This window comes from Centruroides sculpturatus, unplaced genomic scaffold (assembly GCF_000671375.1).
Source record: "Centruroides sculpturatus isolate CEXI.00-Female unplaced genomic scaffold, Cexi_2.0 scaffold80, whole genome shotgun sequence".
NCBI classification, from domain to species: domain Eukaryota; kingdom Metazoa; phylum Arthropoda; class Arachnida; order Scorpiones; family Buthidae; genus Centruroides; species Centruroides sculpturatus.
Window position 1 is genome coordinate 585,659 of NW_019384552.1, and position 22,992 is coordinate 608,650.

Consider the following 22,992-nt stretch of genomic DNA (forward strand, 5'->3'; position numbering starts at 1 on the left):
TTTATCGTAAGTTGATCTCCCTAATAAGCAAACCGCCCTGCAGAATTTCGACAAAATGTACAAGACTTGATAAATTTTGAAGAGGGTGAACGATTTCGTGTCATCCCACACACACTAACACTCGTACATACAGGAAAAACACCCGAATTTGTTTGCACATCTCGACGTTTCAAGGTCTCCGAGTCCAAAATCATGCTTAATCCATGGCCATACTTTTTCCTCTGTTATATAAAATGGGAAAGTAAAAACAAGCATAAAAAGTTATTGCTGTCCGTGAAATACAAAAACAAAATAATTAATATTATTTTAATTGCATTTTTGTTTACGAATCCATCGATTAACTTTACATCGAGATGTACAGTACTGTACGTTGAAAAGTTTTTCAATTTAATAATGTAAATTAATTATCTTTTTAAAATGGAAATTCTTCCGTATATTATTTTATGACAAAAGTTCACAACGACACGACTTTCTTATCATCGCCGATAAGATAAAAATACTTCTTCATTGTAATTCTACTTCGATTGTTGGTACTTTAACAGTAATATGGAAGAGAGTTCTACTTCATCTCAGCTAGAAAGTTCCCGGGTAAATATATTATAAATATTCATTTGTACAAACTTAAAAAGTGATTAGTCTTATTCTAATTGTACGCGTGTAATGAAGTTTCGTAATACTTTCAAATATTTTTTCATTTTATCATTTTATAAGTTACTTATGAATTAATTCATTTTGATTTTCCCTTCATTTCTCTGATTTTATCTTAACTCTTATCGATTATTATTAAGGAGAGTGTCGTAAAAGTTAATTAGTGATACGATAATCGGATATTTATACCATACTTTATGTAAAATGTGAAATATATTATTTTATCTTTAGAAGTGACATTATTTGTCATCGAAATGTAGCTATTTACGTGAATAAAGAATAAAGAACGAGCAATTAATTATTGTGACGTCGTAGCAATATCGGGCTGCAATTTTTAATAATATTTCAATTTAAAAAATTCTGCGACTTCCGGTCCATACCGGATGTTTGTATTGTAGTAATTGAGGCCTCCTGTTTCTAAGCTTTCCATATCTGCTCTCGATTTTCATCTATCTAACTATATTCTCGAGATTGAAAAAGGACGGACAGACGGACTACAGTAGAAATCTACGTCTGAAATTTGAAAATTGCAGCCTAATTACTTCGAGTTAATGAAGTTAAGGGAAGACTTCTGTTAAATAATAAACAAAGCTTTCACTTTTACGTTTTTGTTTCTACATTGTTTTCTTGGATCTTGTTTATAAACAGAACCTATTATACAGGTGTAGTTTCGGGTGAAAAAACGATACTTTGTTTTGACTTTTGACTAAGACTTCTTTTTGCTTATCAGAAACTACACCAGTATAATAAGTCCTATTTATAAACAAGGTCCAAATAGACAATATAGAAACAAAAAAGTAAGAAGAGGGAAAAAGAACGAGCATTTATTTATTGTGACATGGTCACAATGCCAGGCCACAATTTTAAATCATATTTTTAATTTATTTAATTTAAAATATATGCTTTCCACCCGAAATTAGTAGTGTCTTGCCACCGTGCAGTACATCATACTTTTCCTTTAATAATAGAGTCATGCAGGTCATCTATTAACTGCTTTTAGAGGAAAGGATTTGAATTGAAATAACGTAACTTCCGGTTTGAATCGATAATTCATATATAGTTTATCGGACCTCTTTTCACTGAGCATTCCATGCCTTGTCTCAGATTTCATTTATCTAACTCCGTTCTCGAGATTAACGAAAGACAGACGGACGACAGTGGGAATTTATAGGTCTTCAATTTGAATTTTTGCAATTTTTCAACTTTCAGTTGCGCAAATTAAATTATATAAAAATTGGAGGAAACAAACATTTTTCCATTTTTGCTTTTTCGGCTTTGATATAATAAAAATATAGTATGGCGATCGGTCAAAAAATGATCTCCCTCAAAATTTTTACATCTCTTGGACTGGAGAATCTTGAAACTTCTAGAAATGAAAAAAGTGGGTTAATTCTTCTGTATGTATGAATGATAGTGTGTGATTTTTTTCAACCCAATTTGAAGCTTAGTCATTCCTGTTCCTTTTGTCGACAATTTACAAAATTTTGCAGGGAGGTTTATGTATTAGAGAAAATATTTCTGCAAATTATCAAAAAATCAGACCATAGTTTCGAGGGATATTAAGGGGATGGAACCATATCTAAAAACTTCTGAGTTATGACAGTTTTTTGTTCGTAAAACTTTTCAGTTTACTACAAAAATAAATATATCTTTCTCGAATTTTTTTCAAAAATCGTTTTCCCTTCTAAATATTGACTTTTTTTTATAACTTTTATATATATATACTGTATATATATAACTTGGCGATAGAATAAACCAAGTTCGTTCTTTTTTCAATGTGTATTTATTGATGAAATGGTTTCAAAAATTGATATTTCCCCAATTCTAGACCGGGGATAAAATTTAAAAACAACTAACTTTTATGAAATTTCTTCAAATAAATATTTTTTGTGTTATTAATCGTGATTTACGTGGAAACTAGACGGAAAGATTTTTATATGCTTAAGATGTGGTAAAGGTAATGTAATATTTTTTAAATAGTTAAATGACTCCCATTTTTTTCGACTAATTACTCGTATCAGTAATTTTATGTACAGTATATCTGAAGACTTAAAGGTAGAAATGAAAAATAAAGAATGCAGGGAAGTCCAGCAACGACGTGATAAAGTAGATTTCTTTCAGTTTGATTCATATGTAATAATTTAAATTCGTAATCTCAATAGTTAATCCACCATATAAACGTTTTAATAAACACAGTATTTAGTTGCTTAATCAATAATTTTAAAACTATGATCTTGAATCATTTTTCTACAAATCTTATTTACAATATATAGAGTATACATAACATTTATATGATTTTTATTATATTTTCTCTAAGAAATTGAAATAAGTTTATTCATTTAGTAAAATTAAGAAATTTATATATTTTTAGAATAAGTTTTACTTTTCAATAAAACAATGAAATTTTTTCAATTATTAGACATACGTTCCAGTCTGCGAAAATCCTAAATGCTCGAAACTACCGGGCCTGGTCTTATGTTCATCGTGTCGATGCGAACTTTGTGCCAAATGTTTGGATAAATCGAGACTCACCGAATCATTGGTTCAGTGTCCAGTTCATCAAACCATTTTTTGCTATCGACAGGTTTCATTTTTAAGGTTAACAAATTTTCTCGTTTTCATAATCTTCGTTAAACAAAATTTGTTTTTAGGTAGATGATGATGAATCGCCCACCTCCGAATCGGAAGAAAACGTTTTAAACGAATCCGAAAACTACGATGAAACCACCGATAAACAGTCTTCAAAAGTGAGTTTTCGTATTATTTAAGTTTATATAGAATTTACAGAAAATGAAACAATGAATCAATAATATATTTTCTTTCTATAGGACGAGACAACCCTCGTATGTTGTCCACTCGAATGTGGAAAAGATTTGATTTCTGAAGAATTACTTCTACACCTCTCTCGTGATTGCATTCACAGATTTATCGATTGTAAACATTGCAACAAAACAATCAAATTAAGCTCGGCCAAGGTTATTTCCATTTGTCTCTAAGTATAGGCATTTAGTTATTAATAAAAAACTTCGATATATGAGCAGATATAAAAAGATATAAAAAGCTTCGATTATTAATAAAAAACTTCGAGGCACTGCAGTTATATTCTAATATTTATTAAGTAACGCTTAAGTGAACCGGACCTAAGGTAATATTAACTTAATATAATGTATATTGAGTGTTTTGGACGCTATTTCATTACTTTTGATTCTATCTTTTCACATCTGGAATATTACAAAATTTGAAATATTAATATTATTTTGTTTTCTAAATTAGGTTCTAATATATATTTAGAACTTCAGTTATATAATTTTGTCGGTACCATTCAGAAAAACGCGTAAATGACTGTGTGAGGGGCTAGCCGTGGGTACTGAGTAACTATGACCGTAGAATCACTTATTCGGCAACTATTCTTTAGAATAGCCCTCTGTTTGTCGGACAGAGATGGTTTTTCTACTCAAAGAAAATCGAGTGCGGAGGGACTTACAAATAAGTTCATTTACAGTTTGAATGTTAATTTCAAACGGGACTAGAGGATTTCACAATCGCTCGTTCCCTCATCAGGATTCCCGACACCAGTTAATCAAATTTAGAGACGCGGATTAACACGCGTTTCCTTCGTAGAGGGAAGAGGTTTGGATTCATACACTTGAGAGACATACTTTTAACAAACACCAACAAAAATTTAATAAGACAGAAAAACAGAAATTATACAATGGAATAATTAACTGATATGTTTAGAGAGAGAGAGCTCACAATTTTCTACTATAATCATACTACCTCTGGATGCTTTGTATCTTCATCTGTTCTTTAATGAGAGACTTCAGTTCTTTCTTGAATAGGTCGTGCCTGGCACATTTTTATATATTTTCTTCTTATTTCTCTCTAACTTAAACTCATTATTAAAATATGCTGGATACGACTATGGGCGTTGGCCTTCAAGAGATGACATGGAATACGTCTGTCTTCTAGGAGATCTTCTGACGTACTCCCAACTAAGGGCGTTGGCCTTAGGGAGCCAATATGAAATACGTCTTCCTTCTATGGAATTTCGTGGCGTACTCCCGGAATCCTGCAAAACTCTTTCTATTTCTCTTGATTTTTCCCCAATCAGCTTTTTGGATTCTCTCACGTAAACAGAGGAAAAGGGGATTTATCGAGGGGTCGACAATTTCCAGGGTGCTGAGATTTTTGGTAGAAAAGGGTAAAACAGAAGGATGTTTCAACTTCCGTTGAAGGAAGTGACTTTTTATCAATTTCCCACGTTTAGAAAAAACTATTTTCTCACCAAAATTAAAGAATATTTTCCTCTAAAAATTTAACTTTATAATTAAATTATTAATTAGTCACATGGGCTATTCAGATCTCACAGACTGGATACCCAGCGCCGAATCACCACTAGGCAAGTAAAGTACAGTACATGCTTAGTAGTTTTAAGTCTCGGGATACTAAAATTGAAAAAAAAAGAACAATTTTACCATTGCAGTTGTATATCATAATTTATGAATAATTCTTTAGCTACGATTAGATGATAGTACAGTATTAGATTATGATGTAAAATATATGTACAGAAATGCCAATTTTCTGTCTCGGAGCACCAGAAGGTTTTAATTTATCACTCATCCTTACTAGGACGTGTTCCCATTTCCAGTTCTGCAGGACAGATGAGAGTAGCAGAGGTTTTGTCTATCATTCATCGTGGCAGATAACAATTAGCGACGGGAATACGATTCCCATTGGTAACTGTTTGGCAATAGGAGTACAACTCCTCTCCTCATTGGCTTTGACACGCACGCCATGGCCCCCTTTACTGGAAGTGTAAAGCCCGGTCTTCCTTATGGGAAACTGTTTCAACTGTACCAGGAAGTTGGAAGTTTTTTGTGGCTCGCGTTGCCACGGGCTGGGGCTCGGTTGACTGCGGTCGTCTATGCTTTTAGTGTTCAAGCATTAATCTTGAGCCACCAAAGAAAATGTGAAAGTTTGTGAAAAGTGTCTCCAGTTCTGGGAGTAAGGTTGTTTCCAAACATGACCATCAATTTTCATAAGACTCATAGCTCTGACAGGGCGTTAATCTGGCGTTTCAACATTCTTTGGTCCACAAGAACGCTGATGGACTTCACTTGCAAGTATGACAAGCAGAAGGTCATCCTGCTATTCTTGTCCGACTGTATCACAACATATATCGAGGAAACAGATGGTCCTGCAAGATACTAAAGGTTTCTTTAAATTATACCATTATTTAACATGAAATTATTACTTTACTATAATATTGAAATCACTTATTACCAAAGTCGTTACATTCGCTCTAATAAATCTACAATCGATTCTAACGCCATCTTATCGATGCATAACATTTTGCCTATGACCTGTATAATATTTATATAATCTTGATTTAAACATTAAACATCAATTCCATAGAATTAAAGTTACCAGTATAAGTTAAATATATCATTTTCATAATCTTTAATCTTTCTTTGTAGGACCATGAGGAAAAGCAATGCAGAATGATCTCAATTCCTTGTGAATATTGCGAAATGAAAATGAAAAGATGTGAGGTAATAATAATCTTTTAAATCACTATCTTAAGATGATCATTTCCATATTTTATCATTTGTTCCAGTTAAAGAGACATCTCGATACATGTAATCGAAAAATAGTGAAATGTAAATATAGTTTACTACATTGCCATTACGAGGTGAGGTTTTTCTTTTCCTTAAAATATTTCGATGATTTATTGAATTAACTTTTACTGATATAAGGGTGTTTCATAATGCAGTAAATAAGTTCAGAAAATTATAGTAATGAAAATAGCGAAAGGATAATAGTAATGTTTACTGAGAAATATCCTTTCGTACTACAAGTTTCTTTCCAACAGTATAAGTAGTTCATACTTTTCCAGCAGCAGCAATAACGTTGTGTCTCGGAAAATGGCAAGTTTCACTGAGACAAAGTGTTAAAATTTCATAAAGTGAGTTTCATAGTCAGGCACTCAAAATGCAATGATTGGTTCTTATGGTCGGTATGGTTTTTACATATAGTAGGCCTGTCCCAACTAGAAAATTGTTTACACATGGTATAACTCATTCAGTGAAACTATTTTTACATAAAGAAAATCACTGGAAGAGAATCTTTTGGTGAAACTGTGGAACAGATTTACGAGCTCTGTATGCATAGTCCTAAAATTCAACCAGATTGGCTAAGGAATTAAGAAACGATCGGAGGAGAGATCGTTAGGAATTAGTCGATGAAGACTTGACACAAGAAGTCAAATTTTTTGGGATGTGTGTCAAATCTCTAGCGGACACTACATTGAAAACGTGTAGATACTCCCTATTTATCGGAGGCGGATTTACCGGGTTGAGAACTGACCGTGGTCGGTGACGGAAGGAGCGCATGCACCAGTGTTCGTTAAACATGCACTATCAAGAACAATACAACACAATATCGTTATTAGATTTAATAAAGTGTCGATTTCATATTAATCTACAGTACTATAATTTTAAAATTTTCATAGTTATGTTACTTCATTTAATGTACGATTAATTACTATAATTTTAATTTTTATTAAGAACGCTATTGTGTAATTTTTAAGTGAGTAAAGTCTTCGTGATTAGTAATAAGCTATATATTTTTCATATTGTATTGTGCATATTACTTTGTTTAGTTTCCTTATAGCACACTGAAAGGTAGTAGACTGTCTGTTATTGTGCACGTAGTTATTTTCAAGTAATTTGTGGATTTACCATGGAATTCGAAATATCGTGATCAGTTAATCCTACATTACCCCACTAAATCGGCAGTTGACTCTACTTACAGAACTTGATGTATTACTACATACTTCACACAAGCCCGCACGAACTCTCTGAGAAATGAGTCCTCGTGGATTTGGCAGAATCTCTGATATTTTGTATTCTTGTCGTCTTGATAGAAAGTCTTCACGGGAAAAATGACACGTTTTCAAACGTTAATGCTGTTCGACAAGGTATTTGAATTTCCTTGTGGAGACATCGTTCATTACGCAATACACATCAGCCCAATACTCCCGCTGCACAGTGTGTAAATCTGGCAATCTAGGGTGGGGAATTCTGAATTCAAATGTAAAGCATTATTGTTTATTTTTGAATAGTTTTTGCTAATAAAATACAAAACTGAGTAATTGTACAAGTTATTTAATATACTTAAAAAATTTAAAGTATTTAAAGTACATAAATATGAATCTGCAAAATTTGCAATTTTTATACGACTAAAAATAAGTAGACTAACAAATATTTATTTTTAGTATTGTGTTTATCCTAATCAAATTGCAACCCTGAAAATTAATAAATAAAAAAAAGACAGTAGTATGCGAGCAAAAACGAAAAAAAAAGAAACAATTACAGGTGTACAACAGAATACAAAAACATTTAATCGAAACCACTAATAACACTAGATTCGTCTAACGAGTCGAAAAAAATTCTTTCTTTCTTTCTTTTTCTAATAAATTTTCTCATTCTCTAATAAATTTAATATTTTTCGGGATTCATTTTTTAAATGTTTATTTATATGAGATATTCACGAACGGCGCGTTTGGATTTATACCGCGCTATTAGATATAGTGCATGGTTATGTAGCGTATGGATTCTTTCTCCGAAGAGACTTACTCCCTGATACTTTGTTTTTAACTCTGTCCGCCTTGTGGGCACTAGGAGGGCCTCTTTGAGCAAACCCTATTATGGGTTTGCTCAAACAGGCCCCCAATGGGGCAGCCGGGTGGTGAGGGACGGGGCCCAACATACCCGGACGGAACACCCCCAAAAAATTCCTGGGGATTTTTCGACCCGTCCGGATTGGATCCCGGATCCCCCAGAACGGTAGGCTGCTACCTTAACCGCTCGGCCATCCGACCGTCTCCCCAACACTTGATAACGGTTGAAAAGAAACTCTGTTGGAACAAACTATTTTATATTTTGAAATTAAAATGAATTAGGGCTTTACAATTGATGCCGAATTACGCCATTTTTTTTTTTTTTAATTTTGGAAGCTCGATAACTCGAAAATTGTCCATTTCTCGACTTTGTGCCTTTGGATCGAGACCACTACACAAATTAAAGATTTAGCCAAATCCATCGAAACCACTTTTATCACGGGATCTTTCTAAATCTGTATCTTCAATTGCATAATAACAATAAGATGTCAAACTTCTTTATTACATTATGAAACACTACGTATAATGATGAATTACGACATAAAGCATGACTTAATTACTGTTTTGTTTAGGATGAAAAAATAAATATGATTAATCACGAAAGAATCGAACGACATTCGTCACACTTAATGAGATATTTATCGGAACAAAATACAAAAATTTTCAAAGTAAGTATAATTCGAATCACATTAAATTCAGATTACAGTGATAATTTTCAGTGAAGAAAGTATTAATACGATATATAAATTTACAAAAATTTCCTAAAATATTAATTTTTATAAGAGCATTTTATGATAAACTACTTTTTGAAATAGAATATGACTGGTCTGTCCAGGAATAGTCTATCTGAAAAAAGTAACTTTGGATTTTAGTTTATTTTATAATAAGCTATTTTAGCCTATTATACAATAAATTAATGAATAATTAGTTTTCATTTATTTAACTTTCATTTTATTTGGCTTATTTAGTGAATATACATCTTTTAACTCGATACGTTTTTCATTTTGATTAAATTTCTAGGGAATGCTTAATTAACGCGAATGTATATCACGAATTTCCCACAAGACGGATATTTATTGAAATTTACTCGATACTTCTTGAGCAAATTTAAGATAATCTCGAGGATTTTTTGTATCGGTTCACTATTTGAAGGAAAAGAACGATTCCACAAATAATGTTTCTTAATAATTTTTTAAGATTTTTTAAAATGAATTTCACAGAAGTTTATTGAAATATAATAAAAATACATTTGTCCACCGATGTTTAAAGCACTTCTCTTAATTTACACAGATAAACCCGTTGAGATCTTCTTGGAGTCTTCCTTTGCATATTCGAAGTAATACCACGCAACATTGTATGTTGGTCTCTTAGGCCTTAAAGTGGGCTTTGGTATTCCAATAATTTTCATTAGCCTCCCGTTGTTATTGGATACCGAAAATTCGTTATTATCGAAAATAGTTAGGATTAGATCCCAGGTAGATAATCCCTATCTAATCTCTCGATTCTATCTCAAACTTTGAATTTTACGTGTAAAACGAACGAGAAGTTCGTTTAAAATAAAATATCAATTTTTTAATTCCCTCGTTTACGATGTAGGCTAATTGGTTCCCAGCAAAGCAGTTATTAAACGAGTCGTCGTAAATCGAATTTCACTTTCCCATATATTTACACTTTTTTTTAACTCTTTCCGGCCTGTGGGCACTAAGAGGGCCTCTTTTTGCAAGCCCATTATGGGTTCGACCAGGCCCACAATGGGGCTGCCGAGTGGTGAGGGGCGGGGCCCGACATATCCGAACGGACCACCCCCGAAAAATTCCTGGGGATTTTTCGACCCGTTCGGATTCTAGCCCGGGTCCCCCAGAGCTGTAGGCTGCTACCTTGGCCGCTTGGCCATCCGGCCAATATTTACACCTGGAATAAAACTTTTCTTTGTGTAACATCACACCCGAATGAATTATTAACGGATATTTGTCACATTCGTTGTTTGTAATACTGGTAAAAACGTGTTGTAATGCCAACGCTCTTAAGAGCGCATCTGTTTAATAAGGCTATTAATAGATTTCAAATTGAAAGAAAATAAAAATTATATTTATACCACATTTTACATTTCTCTTAGATGAGAGAAGAAATAACAAAACTAAAAGAAGATTTAAAAGAGGTAAGACTTTTTTATATGCTAATAAATCCTTTTTGAAATACAACAACTGGGGACATATTTTATTATTGTTTTTTTCTTTATTTTCTGATTGCTCCATTAACAGAAATGCAACAAAAGTTTAATTAAAGCATTTAATATAGAATTTTGTTAAAATTTATTGTGATTTTAGTACTTTTTATTTTTATCTTTTTGGAAACGTAATAAAGTGGCGATCAAACTATTCCAAAGCAAGTGACAATCAAACTATTCCAACGGAAGTGGCATCGATATCGGTAAGTATTACATCATATCATTTACAAGTTTATTAAATTAAATAGATGTGAACCGCCAGGGAATCGGGGACGGTCGCACCTCCCTTTCCAGCCACTTGTCAAGATGGCTAATTTACGTTTATGGTCCGAGGGTCGGTCGAGTGGAGGGAGAGTAATCGGGGTCGACGATAAGGCGTAGGCAGTATACGAGTAAAGGAGTCTACCGTTTAACAAATAAAACAAGAATTTATTAAAATAAACAAGATTAACAAAAACTACAAACACTAGTCTCGACGCTAAACACGCCTAAGATCTCGAGAGAGAGAGTTCACACGGATTTTCATACCTCTTTGTAGGTTTCTACGAAGATTCAAATTAATTAAGCACACTGAAATCCAATAAGTGGTGTTTTAGGGTAATCGAAATTGGCACAAATATAAAAGTTCGCGACTATCGGATGATATCCGATGTCTTCGGTCCGGCTTCGTTAGGAGACTCCCCCGAGAGGGGGTAGGAAACGTCTTTTATAGCTTTTTGTTGGGAAAATCGGTCACGTGATCAGTTGTTATAGGAGATAAAGGTTCCCGGGACCTAAACAAGTGACGAAATTTGAATGCTAACTATAAACTTTTGTGCAAGTCGAGCTGCAAAAGAATAGAATGCAGATAGTTATGAAAAGAAGGTTTACACATTCCCAGCTAAGATCGTTTTTTTCTTTCAATCCGTTATATAACAAAAGTAAAGATAATTATTTTCATTAAGCCTTAACTCGACCTGTTGTTAATAATGGAATAAGTGTGACCAAGACTGCGGAGACTGAAAAAGTCTAAATTCGTCTCCGGTTTCGGCTTCTCTGGTTTATCAGAATGCTAAACTAATAGTAAACATTTTACATATTTTAAGAAATAAGTACAGAAAACAAAAAGTGAAATGAAAATTATGCAATTAAACACCAAAGCATATAGCATTATGTTTCCCTCTCACGATTGTGAATGACCAAAATAGTTGAAGCCATAGATCCATTTTTTCACTAGCTCTAACTTCAGAACTGGCTCTACAGAAATTTCTGACTCTGTGCCTCCAGACTTCGGCCCCGACTCTGGCCTCACATCCTCTGTTATACACGAATCGAGTGAAAAACTGAGAAATGAAAACTTAGTCATTCGAACATCTAGTTATTAGTCTTTTAATGATATTTTTCAATTTTATATACAAATAAAATTTTATATACAATAGTCCCTCGTTATGTTGACGATCCCGATATATCACAAAACATTGTGTTCCAAATATAAAATCGGTTTGGCCAATACTTTTTAAACATTGATTGCCATTCAACTTCTATTGGAAAGGAGATATTACCTTATTCCAATCGTTGGCATTGGAACTACTATTGAATAAAATACAGCCCACAAAAAAATTCGACACGGAGACGAAAAATACGTAAGACAGGTTTGCAAACAAACGATATTGCTCATTTGGTTTGACTCCGACGTGCACCACATAACGAAGGGCTATTGTACTGTACATTAAAATAACTTTTCGCAATGAAATAAAACAAATTTAAAACAGTGAGTATTGTTAAAATATTGCCAATGATTCTTGTCATTATAAAATTGAAATATTAAATTAACAGATGAAACTAATTTTTTTTTTCATTGTAAACAATAAATATAGGTGACAAGTGGCGATCAAACTATTCCAAAGGAAGTAGCATCGACATCGGTAAGTATTATATCTTTCAGAATTTTTAAAAATAAATTAAAAAAAAATCGCTAGTCATTCAATTTCTACTGGACAAGAAGTATTACCTTATTCCAATCAATTGGTATTGAAACTAACAATGTCGGAAATACATCCCACAAAAAAGTATGTCCAGATCAGAAATATTATACTTAAACACATTTTAATAGACATGTCGGTTATATTGCGCCCTCTGATATATCGCTGGTTTGATTGACTTCCTCCCCAAGTGCAGTTACTGTTTGTTAAATTAACTTATATTTTTTGAAATTATTTCAGCGTATTGTTATGTAGGTTTACCCGCGTTTAACAATTTATCATATAAGTGTGTTTACCATTTCACTATATTTTAGTAAATTGGTAAGAATGTAGAATTGTTTGTTGAATTATATACTAGCATAGTAGACGGTTTTTCCGAATTTTAAACTAGGAAATTCATTCATTCTGCATCTCTGTACCGATGTTTAACCGAAATACGAGAGTGGAAAAAACGAAACGATCGTTTTTTACACACTCGCGTGTACAGCAATATCAAGCTATAAAATAACCATAAATGATAATCCGAACTTCCATTACATTAAAAAGCGACTACTTAACTATTTATAAATAAAAATGTCTTTAAGTTAGTATTAAAATATTAATTACATTATAAAAATTTGAATGCAATTTCCATAAAAAAAACAACAAAAAATAAAACTTGTTTTATATTCGTGGCTTATACAATTTTTATCAAGTGAAGTTGTAATGTTCAATATGACTATACGTCATTATATCCTTCTTCTACTTTACTTTTTAAAGTGGCAAAATATAATGACGTATAGTCATATTGAACATTACAATTTCACTGGAATGCAAGTTGTTCAATTTTCACAAAGGCGAATATTGTTTAGTGAATGAAATAAGGCAACGGAAAATAATTCGAGAAGAAATCGAAACAAGCCTTTTAAATTTCAATAAAGAATATAAAATACATTTTCGTGGAATATTATTCGAATATAAAATATATTTTGTATTTAACAGTTTCACCGTTTGAGAAAGGCACTCGGAAGAAATGCCGCGACACTTAACTGGAAAAATTCATTTTCACAAATAAAGTAGTTACGGACACAACAATAACACAGGTTTCGCTCTAATAATGCTTAATCTATATCTATTCCAAACGCTTAGTAATTCTATTCCCTATTTTTAATTTTGTGGCGTACTTAAAGAAACAAAAGCACTATTTAGATAAGAAGGGGAAAACAATATTTGATCCGGTCACAGCAAAAATTATTTCATGGCGGAAAAACTACGTTTCGCCTAAACCAGTGTTTCTCAACCTCTAACGAATCGTCGCCCCCTTCAAAATTCCGATGCCGAGGGCCAAGGCTAACGCCAAATTCGTACTGCATTGAATAAACTAGTGACTAGTATAATGTTATTTGTTTAATTATTGTACGATTTCTATATCTATATCTATCTATATATAGTATATGGACGTGTGTGTCCCTATATTTCACTTTTCCGCCAAAACTACACATCGCACGTGAATAGTGTTTGTATGTGGTGGTAGCCCCAAGTCTCCATTCGTGCATAGGGGTGGTTGCGTCTCGATAGCTATAAGGGTGCGGGAGATATGGGGTTGAAAGAGGTTAAAAGTGGCTTTCTATTTCGAATGCTTATGTTCGAATTAAATTCGAACATAAAATTCGAATATTGGTTCGATTATAGAACTTTATAGAATTTTATGTTCGAATTAAATTCGAACATAAAATTCGAATATTGGTTCGATTATAGAACGATTGTAAACGTTGCAGAAACGTTGAAAATAGTTCGTTTGACCGGACGTGAACAGGAGACGTTTTCGCCCCTAAAATATTAAATGTTACAAATCGCCCCTTCTATATGGAAAAACGCCCAGATGGGGGCGATATTGCCCCGTTGAGAAACACTGGTCTATACCTAAGTACTTTCCCTCTGTTATATGTACATAATAGAGGGAAATTTGGTCATCTGTCGAAAATGACCCCCAAGATTTTTACATTTTTGGGGTCAGAACACCTCGAAAGGTCAAGAAATGGAAAAAATTCGGGGTACTTTCTTTATGTATGAATGTTAGTGTATGTGTGGGGGCAGTAGCGTAGCGTAGTGGGGCCGGCCCGCCCCGGGCGGCACTTTTTAGGGGGCGGCAAAATTACGTTTTAGGGGGCGAAAAATTTCACAATAAATAATAATAATATCTTGTAAGAATTTGAACCATTATATTTCATATTTTCGTCCATCTACGACTCGGACGGATTGAAATGAGCACGGAATAGTGTTACCATCCATCCGGATAGTCCGGGAATCAACTCGCCGTCCGGGGATATCGTGCGCAACTTTTATAATAGTTAAAAATATAAAAAGTTTTAAAATAAAATATAACAGATTGCGTTACTAAAACTTTAAATGTCGCCAGGAAAGTTAAGCAATTCGTTGATATTTCGTTGATACAAGTATTTTGATACTTGTTTCTTATTTATCAAAACGCAACTAGTCGATATTTGACAACCATCCTCTTCCATCGTCCCTGGTTTCCCGTTGGCGGTTCTTACCTTTCGACTCTGGTAAAAGCCAGAAAAATTCCCCGATCTCTACCCCTGCGTATTCCTATCCTAGTAAACTTGAAATATTTTAACGTAAACTTTTAAAGAATTTACTGCTAAAAAATCAAATTTCGAAAATAATTGCGATAATTACCAGTGCCGTAACTAGACAGGTGCAACAGGTGCACCCGCACGGGGCCCACTTGGAAGAGGGGCCCAAAATGCATGTATTTGTTTTATTACTTTCCCAAACCTAATTAACTAAGGGGCCGAAATGCAAATTCCCGCACAGGGCACAGGAATGGCTAGTTACGGCACTGATAATTACTACTGACAGAACCTAGGAAAAACCGTAGTAAAAAACGAAAAACAAACGTTAAACTTTGCAACTGTCGACAGAAATGTTGCAGTCCTTATTTCGGTTTGAAAGATTCTTTCCGTTATTTTATAAATGGCCAAACGATTTTCACTCTTTTGGCGAATTTGTAGTCGACCGATTTTGCCCGAAGAGCCGTAGAACCTGTAGAGGAAGGTGGAGAAAAGTCACGCTTTCGTCAGTTGTGTAACGAGAAAGGCCACGTAAACGCTTTTATAGTTTTAAATAAATCTGTACGGCAATAAATAAGTGGTTTCTCCTCAATACGTAAGAAAGAGAATAATTATTTGTAAGGAATGCTTTCGGGCTTTGTATAAGTCGGGTTAGGATCGTACCACCTCCCCGTAATAGGCACCGTTTCGTATTATTCGTATGTATTTAACAAACGATAAGGTTTGCATAGAAATTTCCTCTTAAATTGGTACGATGTTAATTAAAATTAGCGCATTAATGGTTGCCCGATAAGAAATACCTAACTCTACAGACAGAAATACGCGTTAAAAGTACCCTTTTTATAAAACTGTTCGGAATTTTCTACTAAAACGTTTAACTTTCCTTTAAATTATAACAATTACAATAGAAAATATAATAAAAACAAAGTTTTCGGAAGTAAAAAAATTATAACATACAAATTCTTGATTATTAAGCAGTATTTAAAGAATTTTTAATTTAATTTATAATAAAAGTTAACTTTTAGAACAGTGAAAAACACAAAATAATTTTTATATAATACATTTCCCATGTCCATTAGCCGAAAACCTCTTACAATTTAATTTTTATGAAATATTTCTTCATTTTATAAGCATTTTCCTTACGGGCTACTCAAGTCGTTAGTTTTGTATCAGAACAAAATCGAGGATTGATTGGCATTGAGAAGCAGCGTATAAAGTAAGTTTTGGTAGTAAATAAATCTTACGAATTCTTTTTTATTTTCATTTTGCAGGTGACACATCGCCATCAATCTACCCAAACGGAAAGAAAGTGGCTGGGGGTAAGTAATACTGTATGACTTTCAATTAGGTTGGAATTTAAATTAATCGATTATTCGGCCGTGGCTAGAAATATGCTTAATAATTCGCTAACCCCTTTTCTATACGATTTAACCTAAAAATAGAGGAAAATTCGCCTAAAAAATTACACAATGCCGTAAAAAATAGTGGCGGTTAGTTTGGTATTTTCTAAAAATGGACGAATACTGTATGATCTTCCAGTACCTCGTCGATAAGGAAAACATTTTATTCTATCGATTAAATTATCGAATCATCATGTTTAATGTAGTTTGTATTTTTTACCTGTTACGTATAAGTACTGTTTACTTATATATTTAAATTTTAAACAGGAAAATTGCTCAAAAGAGAAGAAAATCTCAGTAGTACGTCACGGAGTAAGTAACGATTCGTTTCGTTCGCACTGAAAGATTATTAATGTTCTTAAGATATATTATTATTGACCAACCGATTTACTTTTTATAGAAAATTATTGGCAAGTGGTCGAACCGAAGTAATAATAAATTAAAAGTCGCCGTCTATTGCCTTTGCGTCGCAACCGTAATTGTAATCTTGGCCATATACCTATATTGGTATTAGAATAAAATTTTAAATCTTTTCATTAAAAGAATTGGTTTTACATATTATTGTAATTTAATTGCCCTATGTCTTCGCGTTATGCTCTTTGTATCTTAATGTAAAATAAAACGTAATATCTATGTAAATAATCTGATTCCCGATAATTAAAATAATTACTTTTAAAATTGTTTTCGAAATTGTTACGCTAGAGCTGTACAACCGGAAGGTCATCGAAATCGCCGAAAACGTTTGTACGTCTCTAAAAAATATCTCGAGAGAAAAGTCTGTTTAATTCGATTCATAGGAAAAGTTCAGAAAATACGAATAAGATTGTTTCGTCACGTACCTTAAATCTAAATATTTTGCAAATGATGCTTCCTTTTCCTTCGTAAAAACATATTCCGTGGCCTGTTTTTTGGGGTCGACGGTGTCGATCTTCGTCGAAATTTGCAATAATCCCAAGTCGAATTTGACAGGATTGCAATGCATCCCCGAGTTACACACATAACGGCCGAAAAAGTAAAGGATTAAATTGCCGCCGTGCCTTTAAACCGAACCGTGTTCATCCGTAGGCAGTTTAAGGTGCTGTTTTTTTAATTTACTCGATATTTTGGATTGTGTATCTTTATACGGATGAACGTTACCCGAGAAAATATCTTAAACGAGATCAAAGATTGCCCGCCAGCCCTACTCATACAATCATTTCATATTGTATGAGTAGAGGAAAAAAAACCGTGACCATTTTACTAATAGTATTTTCTAATTAAATTTTTAAAGAAATTTTCTGCTTGGGCAGTTTCACTTACTTCAAAATAAGATTCGATCGGATCGGTTATTGCGAAAGAACTTCGAGAAGTGAAATGTAAAACGGCGTTCGTTCGGCACAATAAGTAGAACGAGTTTGAGGTCCTAATTACTGTCCAGACGACGTGGCTTTGTCCGGCACCCCATAAACGGTGGCCGATAATCCGCCTAAATACGAGTTTCTACAATATTTTAAGAGTTTTGTGGCCAGCTCGGTCTAGACACACGTTTTTGGTTAAAATATAAATCCACTCGCGGACGCATTCGATTTTTTTCTGTTTGTGGTAATGGGTTCATTCACGAATTTTCTCCATAATTAATATCGAATAATACGAGGTGAGGAGATGACCGAACAGGGATAAATGAAACAGAATTTTAATATATCGAATGATTTTATTAAATGAAATGAATTACAAGGATAATTTCACATATGTAACAGGAAATTAAGTCGAAAACACTGGCAATTTTGGTGTATTTGTGCACTGTGAAACTCACTACCGAAAGAATAAGTAATAGTAAATACGTCTTATTTTATATTCTAGTTGGTTAAATTTTCCGACCATGCACGACGAAATTAATATTAGATTTTTAATAAAAAACTTTTAATCGCACGATAATGGAAAATTAAGTTTATCATGAGAATGGAAGAATTATGATTAATGGAAATTTTTAAAATGCGAAATGGGACAAATGAAATTTCCTCCTTAATGTTCCAATGCGTCGTATATTTTCCAAATGAAATAATGAATAATTTCTCCAATTTCGTTTTTTTCTATATAATTTATATAAAAAAACGTAACGGCCGATCTACTTCGGTCGTTTTACCAACTGAAATAACATTTACTCCTACCTCACCTAATGCACAGCACAACGTAACGTTTGGCTATTGTTCCGATGCAGAAATTTAACGTCGTTTCGTTTATACTCCTGCACACCGAAGAAAGTTTAGGATGTATGTGTATAAGTTTATATGTATATATAGTTTCACTGTGCACTCGACAGATATGTTTAATGTGTAAACTTTATCCATAAACATTAACACGAAGCACCGACAGCGTGTCTGTCTCTTAACGCGAACGACTTCTACTTCTGCTGTGGCTTTTACCTCGCACGCTTCTCCCGTCTTCTTCGCCGCTCACTCCGTCCTCCCCCTCTTTGCTGGCACTGCGACTGCGGCTGCGACTGCGACGGGGCGACACGCTGTGACTGCAACTTCTACTCCGACTTCTACTGCGACTCCCTTCCGGCTCGTCTCTCTCTTCGTTCCCGTTCTCTTTGTCCGTGTTTCTCACCTGAAATTAAACAACGTTGCAAGTTCAACACTACTCTACACACGCAAAATCTATGGTGTAAATATTTCATCCGTTCCATGCAACTATAACGACGACACAATTCAAATAAAATCGCTTTTCTATTTACATAATTCTTTCCTGTCATTTACTTGCCACGATAATCCCTAGTCTTACGTACTAAATACAAAATACAGTACGTTACTTTTAACTTAAGAGTTAGGTAAATTAAAGCAGATTTTGCTAAAATGAAAAATGTTCCATGTGCCAACTTATATACAGATGGATTATATTACGGTGCCTTTTGAAGTAGGTCGGTTCCATAAAATTCAATTAAAACTGTAAAATGAATATTTTCTGGTAAAATTGTTGTTGACTATTATTTTATGAAGGAAACAACTTAGAACCGACAAACACGACATTTACATTAAAAATAGTTTTTAGTTTTAACAGTAACTGAAAACATACATTTAGGCGCGATTAAATATATTTCTTTCAGGAAATATGTTTAATTATAGAATTACGGTAATAAGTTTTGAATTTTATATTTTTAAATCTACAAATTATCAAACATTTTATAATTAGCAATTTATATCCTGTTTATTTAAAAATGTCAACAGTAAATAACAAAGTCAGAATTAAGATAACTAAATTACTTAATTTTTACTGATCTCGTTAACTTCTGTTAAAAATTTAAAATTGTTCGATTAAATTTATATACTTCCAAATCGAATTTAAACCCATTCCCAAAAAATACATTGTCTGGAACAACTTCGAGCCATCGCACTGCCTCGAGTTCTTCCGTACCAAAAAATTCATCGTAATCATAATCCTCTAAGCTAATTAGAAACATTTATCATCTGCGTTGAAATAAAAAATTAATATGTACTTGTAATATACTAAAGAATGTGTGTTAGTGTAAGTATTTGGAAAAAATTATATACTGTAAGGTCTCTTTTTATGCGGAATAATTTTATGCGATTTTGAAGTTGTGCGGTTTGTATTTCATCCAAAAATTTCTTGGACAAACATACATATAGGCTTGTTTAGGAAGCCCGCATATAGACAGTCTCCAAAAATCGTGGAACGCTCAAAGCTCACTCCATTTGTTCCGCTGACATATAATGTTTATGGATGTAAAGGACAGCTAGATCTACCTTAATCGCTTTAGTTCCTAGCAATTTTTGATATAAATGTAATTAAACATAAAAAATACTTAAAACTGAAAAAATGAAACAAATGCGTTAATTTTGAAGAAAAAGCTTCAAAGTTTAACTTTCTTTGTCTCGGCCTTCTGTGAAATTTAACGCCCATGAGTCATTGTTTACACATCTGGATGACCTTGAACACATCTGGAGTTGGATTTCCCGGGGCATTCTCATAGACGTCGTGGGAGGACAAGGGTTTAAAGTAGGGTGAACACTAGCTGGCCGTAAATTAGTAGAATCGTCATCGCAAAGTTTAATTACTGATTACATTGTCAGAAAAGAAAGAGCTACGCAGAACGAGAATGAAGTTTGTGAAAATCCATCGCCTTTACCGCAAATATCTATTGCAAAGACAAGTCTCTTCTGATGATGAAGGTGATTTGGAACCACTTCGCAAACGGTGCAAACCATTATCAGATAGCGATAATGATTAAAAAATGTAAAACTATATTACTTTTCAATAAAATAAACTGAATTAAGTTTGAATACAAGTTTATTTTAAGCTTTTATATGAATTTCTTTCAGACATTCGAAGTAATTTATTAAGCAGCCTATTTCTTTTAATTTCTGCAAACTTTTTTATGCGGTTTTAAGTTAATTTTAACTCGTTGTTTTGGTTTTATGCGATTTTAGAAAATTACGGAACGTATCCATACTTTTTCAAGGCAAGTAAAGTCTTTTTTTATGCGAATTTTTTATATGCGCTTTTCTGTAGAACGTATCCACCGCATAAAACGAGACCTTACAGTACACAGTATATATATAAATACTATCAAAATGAATAACTGTTGGAAACTAGAAAACACATCAAAACAAGTTCCAATAGATATTTCCAATTAATCATTTCTGTTTCTAATTTTACCTTCTAATCTCAAGTGTCAGATATAATTACTTCAATAATACATGAAATTAAATATTTAGTATTCCAATGTCCAATTTAACATTTTCGTTAATTAGTGATTATAAAGTTTGTTGTGTAGTTTATGAATAAGTGACAACTAAAATATAAACTTGTTTCCATTTGAATTTTGTAGAATTCAAATGGAAACTACTAATTTGAACAATATGAACGTTTATTTTCCAAAAGCTTTTAGTCCTTTTGTAATATTTTTGCAGTTGAAATTATCCTATTTAATTAATTTAATTTTACTATAGTTGCTTCCAAACTACAATAGAATCAAATAAAAAGTACCATCTAACACAATTAGCAAACTTTAGCTTCACTGTTATTGATTTAAAACACAGTACATCAAAATGTTATTGAAATAAATTTAGTATCATCCATTCTAGGTTAACATTGACACAAGAACTAAAAAAACCATCAAAACTATCTAAGGAATTTGAATGAATTAATTAATTAATATGAGAAAAGAATTCAATTGCATACTTTCCTGGAAATCTAACACAGTACAAACAAAATATTTGTTAGAAAATTTCTTTAAGATAAATACCTGAAACATAAGACTACCTTAAAAAATTATTTAAATTTAATTTTTCATCAATTTACCTAAGATGTAACATCAATATGTCCAACTGCACATCGGAGTTAACTAAACAACAGGTACCTCAGAAAAACCTTTAACTGATGCGAAATAATAATTTAACACTACAAACGTTTTCAGACCTTTTGGCAGGGACTTGATTTACATAGGCTCAACAAAACGTGCTGTTGGGATCAGGTTGAAAGAACACATGCGTGACATTCAACATAATAAATTTTCCACTTCCTTATCCACTTACACATCTGATCCAGAGATAGTAGCAGACTTTTCAAATGCTAAGTTAATTATCACCTCCTCATATTTAGACCATCTCAAATGGTTGTAGCAGATAGACATGTACAGGGCATACAGCAGTTCGTCACCCATTAATTCCAGAAATGAGATCTCTCTCTCTCTTTGGCATGGCAGGCCCTGATACAGCAGGAGGATTAAGTGAATCGTAAACGTAAAAAAAAAGAAGTAAAGGGGTAGTTGTGTTTATGTGATATGTTTTTATGCTTAACAACAGAGATCTTCATAAAATCTTTAAAAAAAGGAAAAATATTTAAATAACTGTCGATATGACGTAAAGCTTTGACGTTTGGAGCTATTGATCACATGATTCCGTTCTAACTTTCCGATTTTTAAATATCGTTCCAAACAAATGTTTTTTCATATTTAGTAACATTTCAAACGATTTTTTTTACCTGAAGAAGGACCCAGCAGGGATCTAAAAACGTTTGTAGTGTTAAATTTTTATTTCGCATCGGTTGAAGGTTTTTTCTGAGATGCGTGTTGTTTAATCAACATGTCCTGTTAGATATATAAAAATTCTGATAAAATAGAAATCAGAGAATATTCAATAATATTTAAAACATGTTTTGACATCAATAGCCATCAATAAACAATCATAATGTTATATTTCTGTCTTTTTGATTTCCCAGACTAAGAAATTGTTTATAAAATACAAATATTTTTAATTTCAAAAAACATACCCTGAAACAGTTTATTTTGTATCACATTCATTCTATGTGTATTTTGGATCATTATCCTGAAGGACATTGTATATGAAAAATTTCACAGAAATAATCAAATGAAAACTTATGTTTTTGAAGTAAAAATGTTTTATGCATATTTGTTATGAATTCTGCCAATGAGTGGCAGAATTTGGGCCATATGGACCTCACTCTCCAGAGACTGAGATCCATATGTCCTGCAGGTCGAGTT

The 22,992-nt window shown here is 33.0% G+C and overlaps 2 protein-coding genes across 7 annotated transcripts in view; one reads left to right on the forward strand and one right to left on the reverse strand.

Annotated features, from left to right (window-relative positions):
- The first annotated feature begins 301 nt into the window (after positions 1-301).
- On the forward strand, positions 302-17,303 carry LOC111623700 (TNF receptor-associated factor 5-like). The gene is made up of 13 exons (XM_023366371.1): positions 302-588; positions 3,068-3,232; positions 3,300-3,395; positions 3,477-3,623; positions 6,126-6,200; positions 6,266-6,340; positions 8,902-8,997; positions 10,446-10,487; positions 10,694-10,759; positions 12,413-12,460; positions 16,362-16,409; positions 16,758-16,802; positions 16,891-17,303. Exons 1-13 carry the CDS (start codon positions 547-549, stop codon positions 17,002-17,004), a joined length of 1,059 nt encoding a protein of 352 aa, XP_023222139.1. The 5' UTR covers positions 302-546; the 3' UTR covers positions 17,005-17,303.
- Positions 17,304-18,160: 857 nt separating this feature from the next.
- LOC111623701 (serine/arginine-rich splicing factor 6-like) overlaps positions 18,161-22,992 on the reverse strand; it is a 76,729-nt gene continuing 71,897 nt past the window's right edge. For all 6 annotated transcript variants that reach the window (XM_023366375.1, XM_023366372.1, XM_023366377.1 and 3 more), the window contains one exon: positions 18,161-19,079. In XM_023366375.1, the coding sequence (XP_023222143.1) occupies positions 18,855-19,079 (225 nt within the window). In that variant the 3' untranslated portion in view covers positions 18,161-18,854. The remainder of the gene's footprint in view (positions 19,080-22,992) is intronic.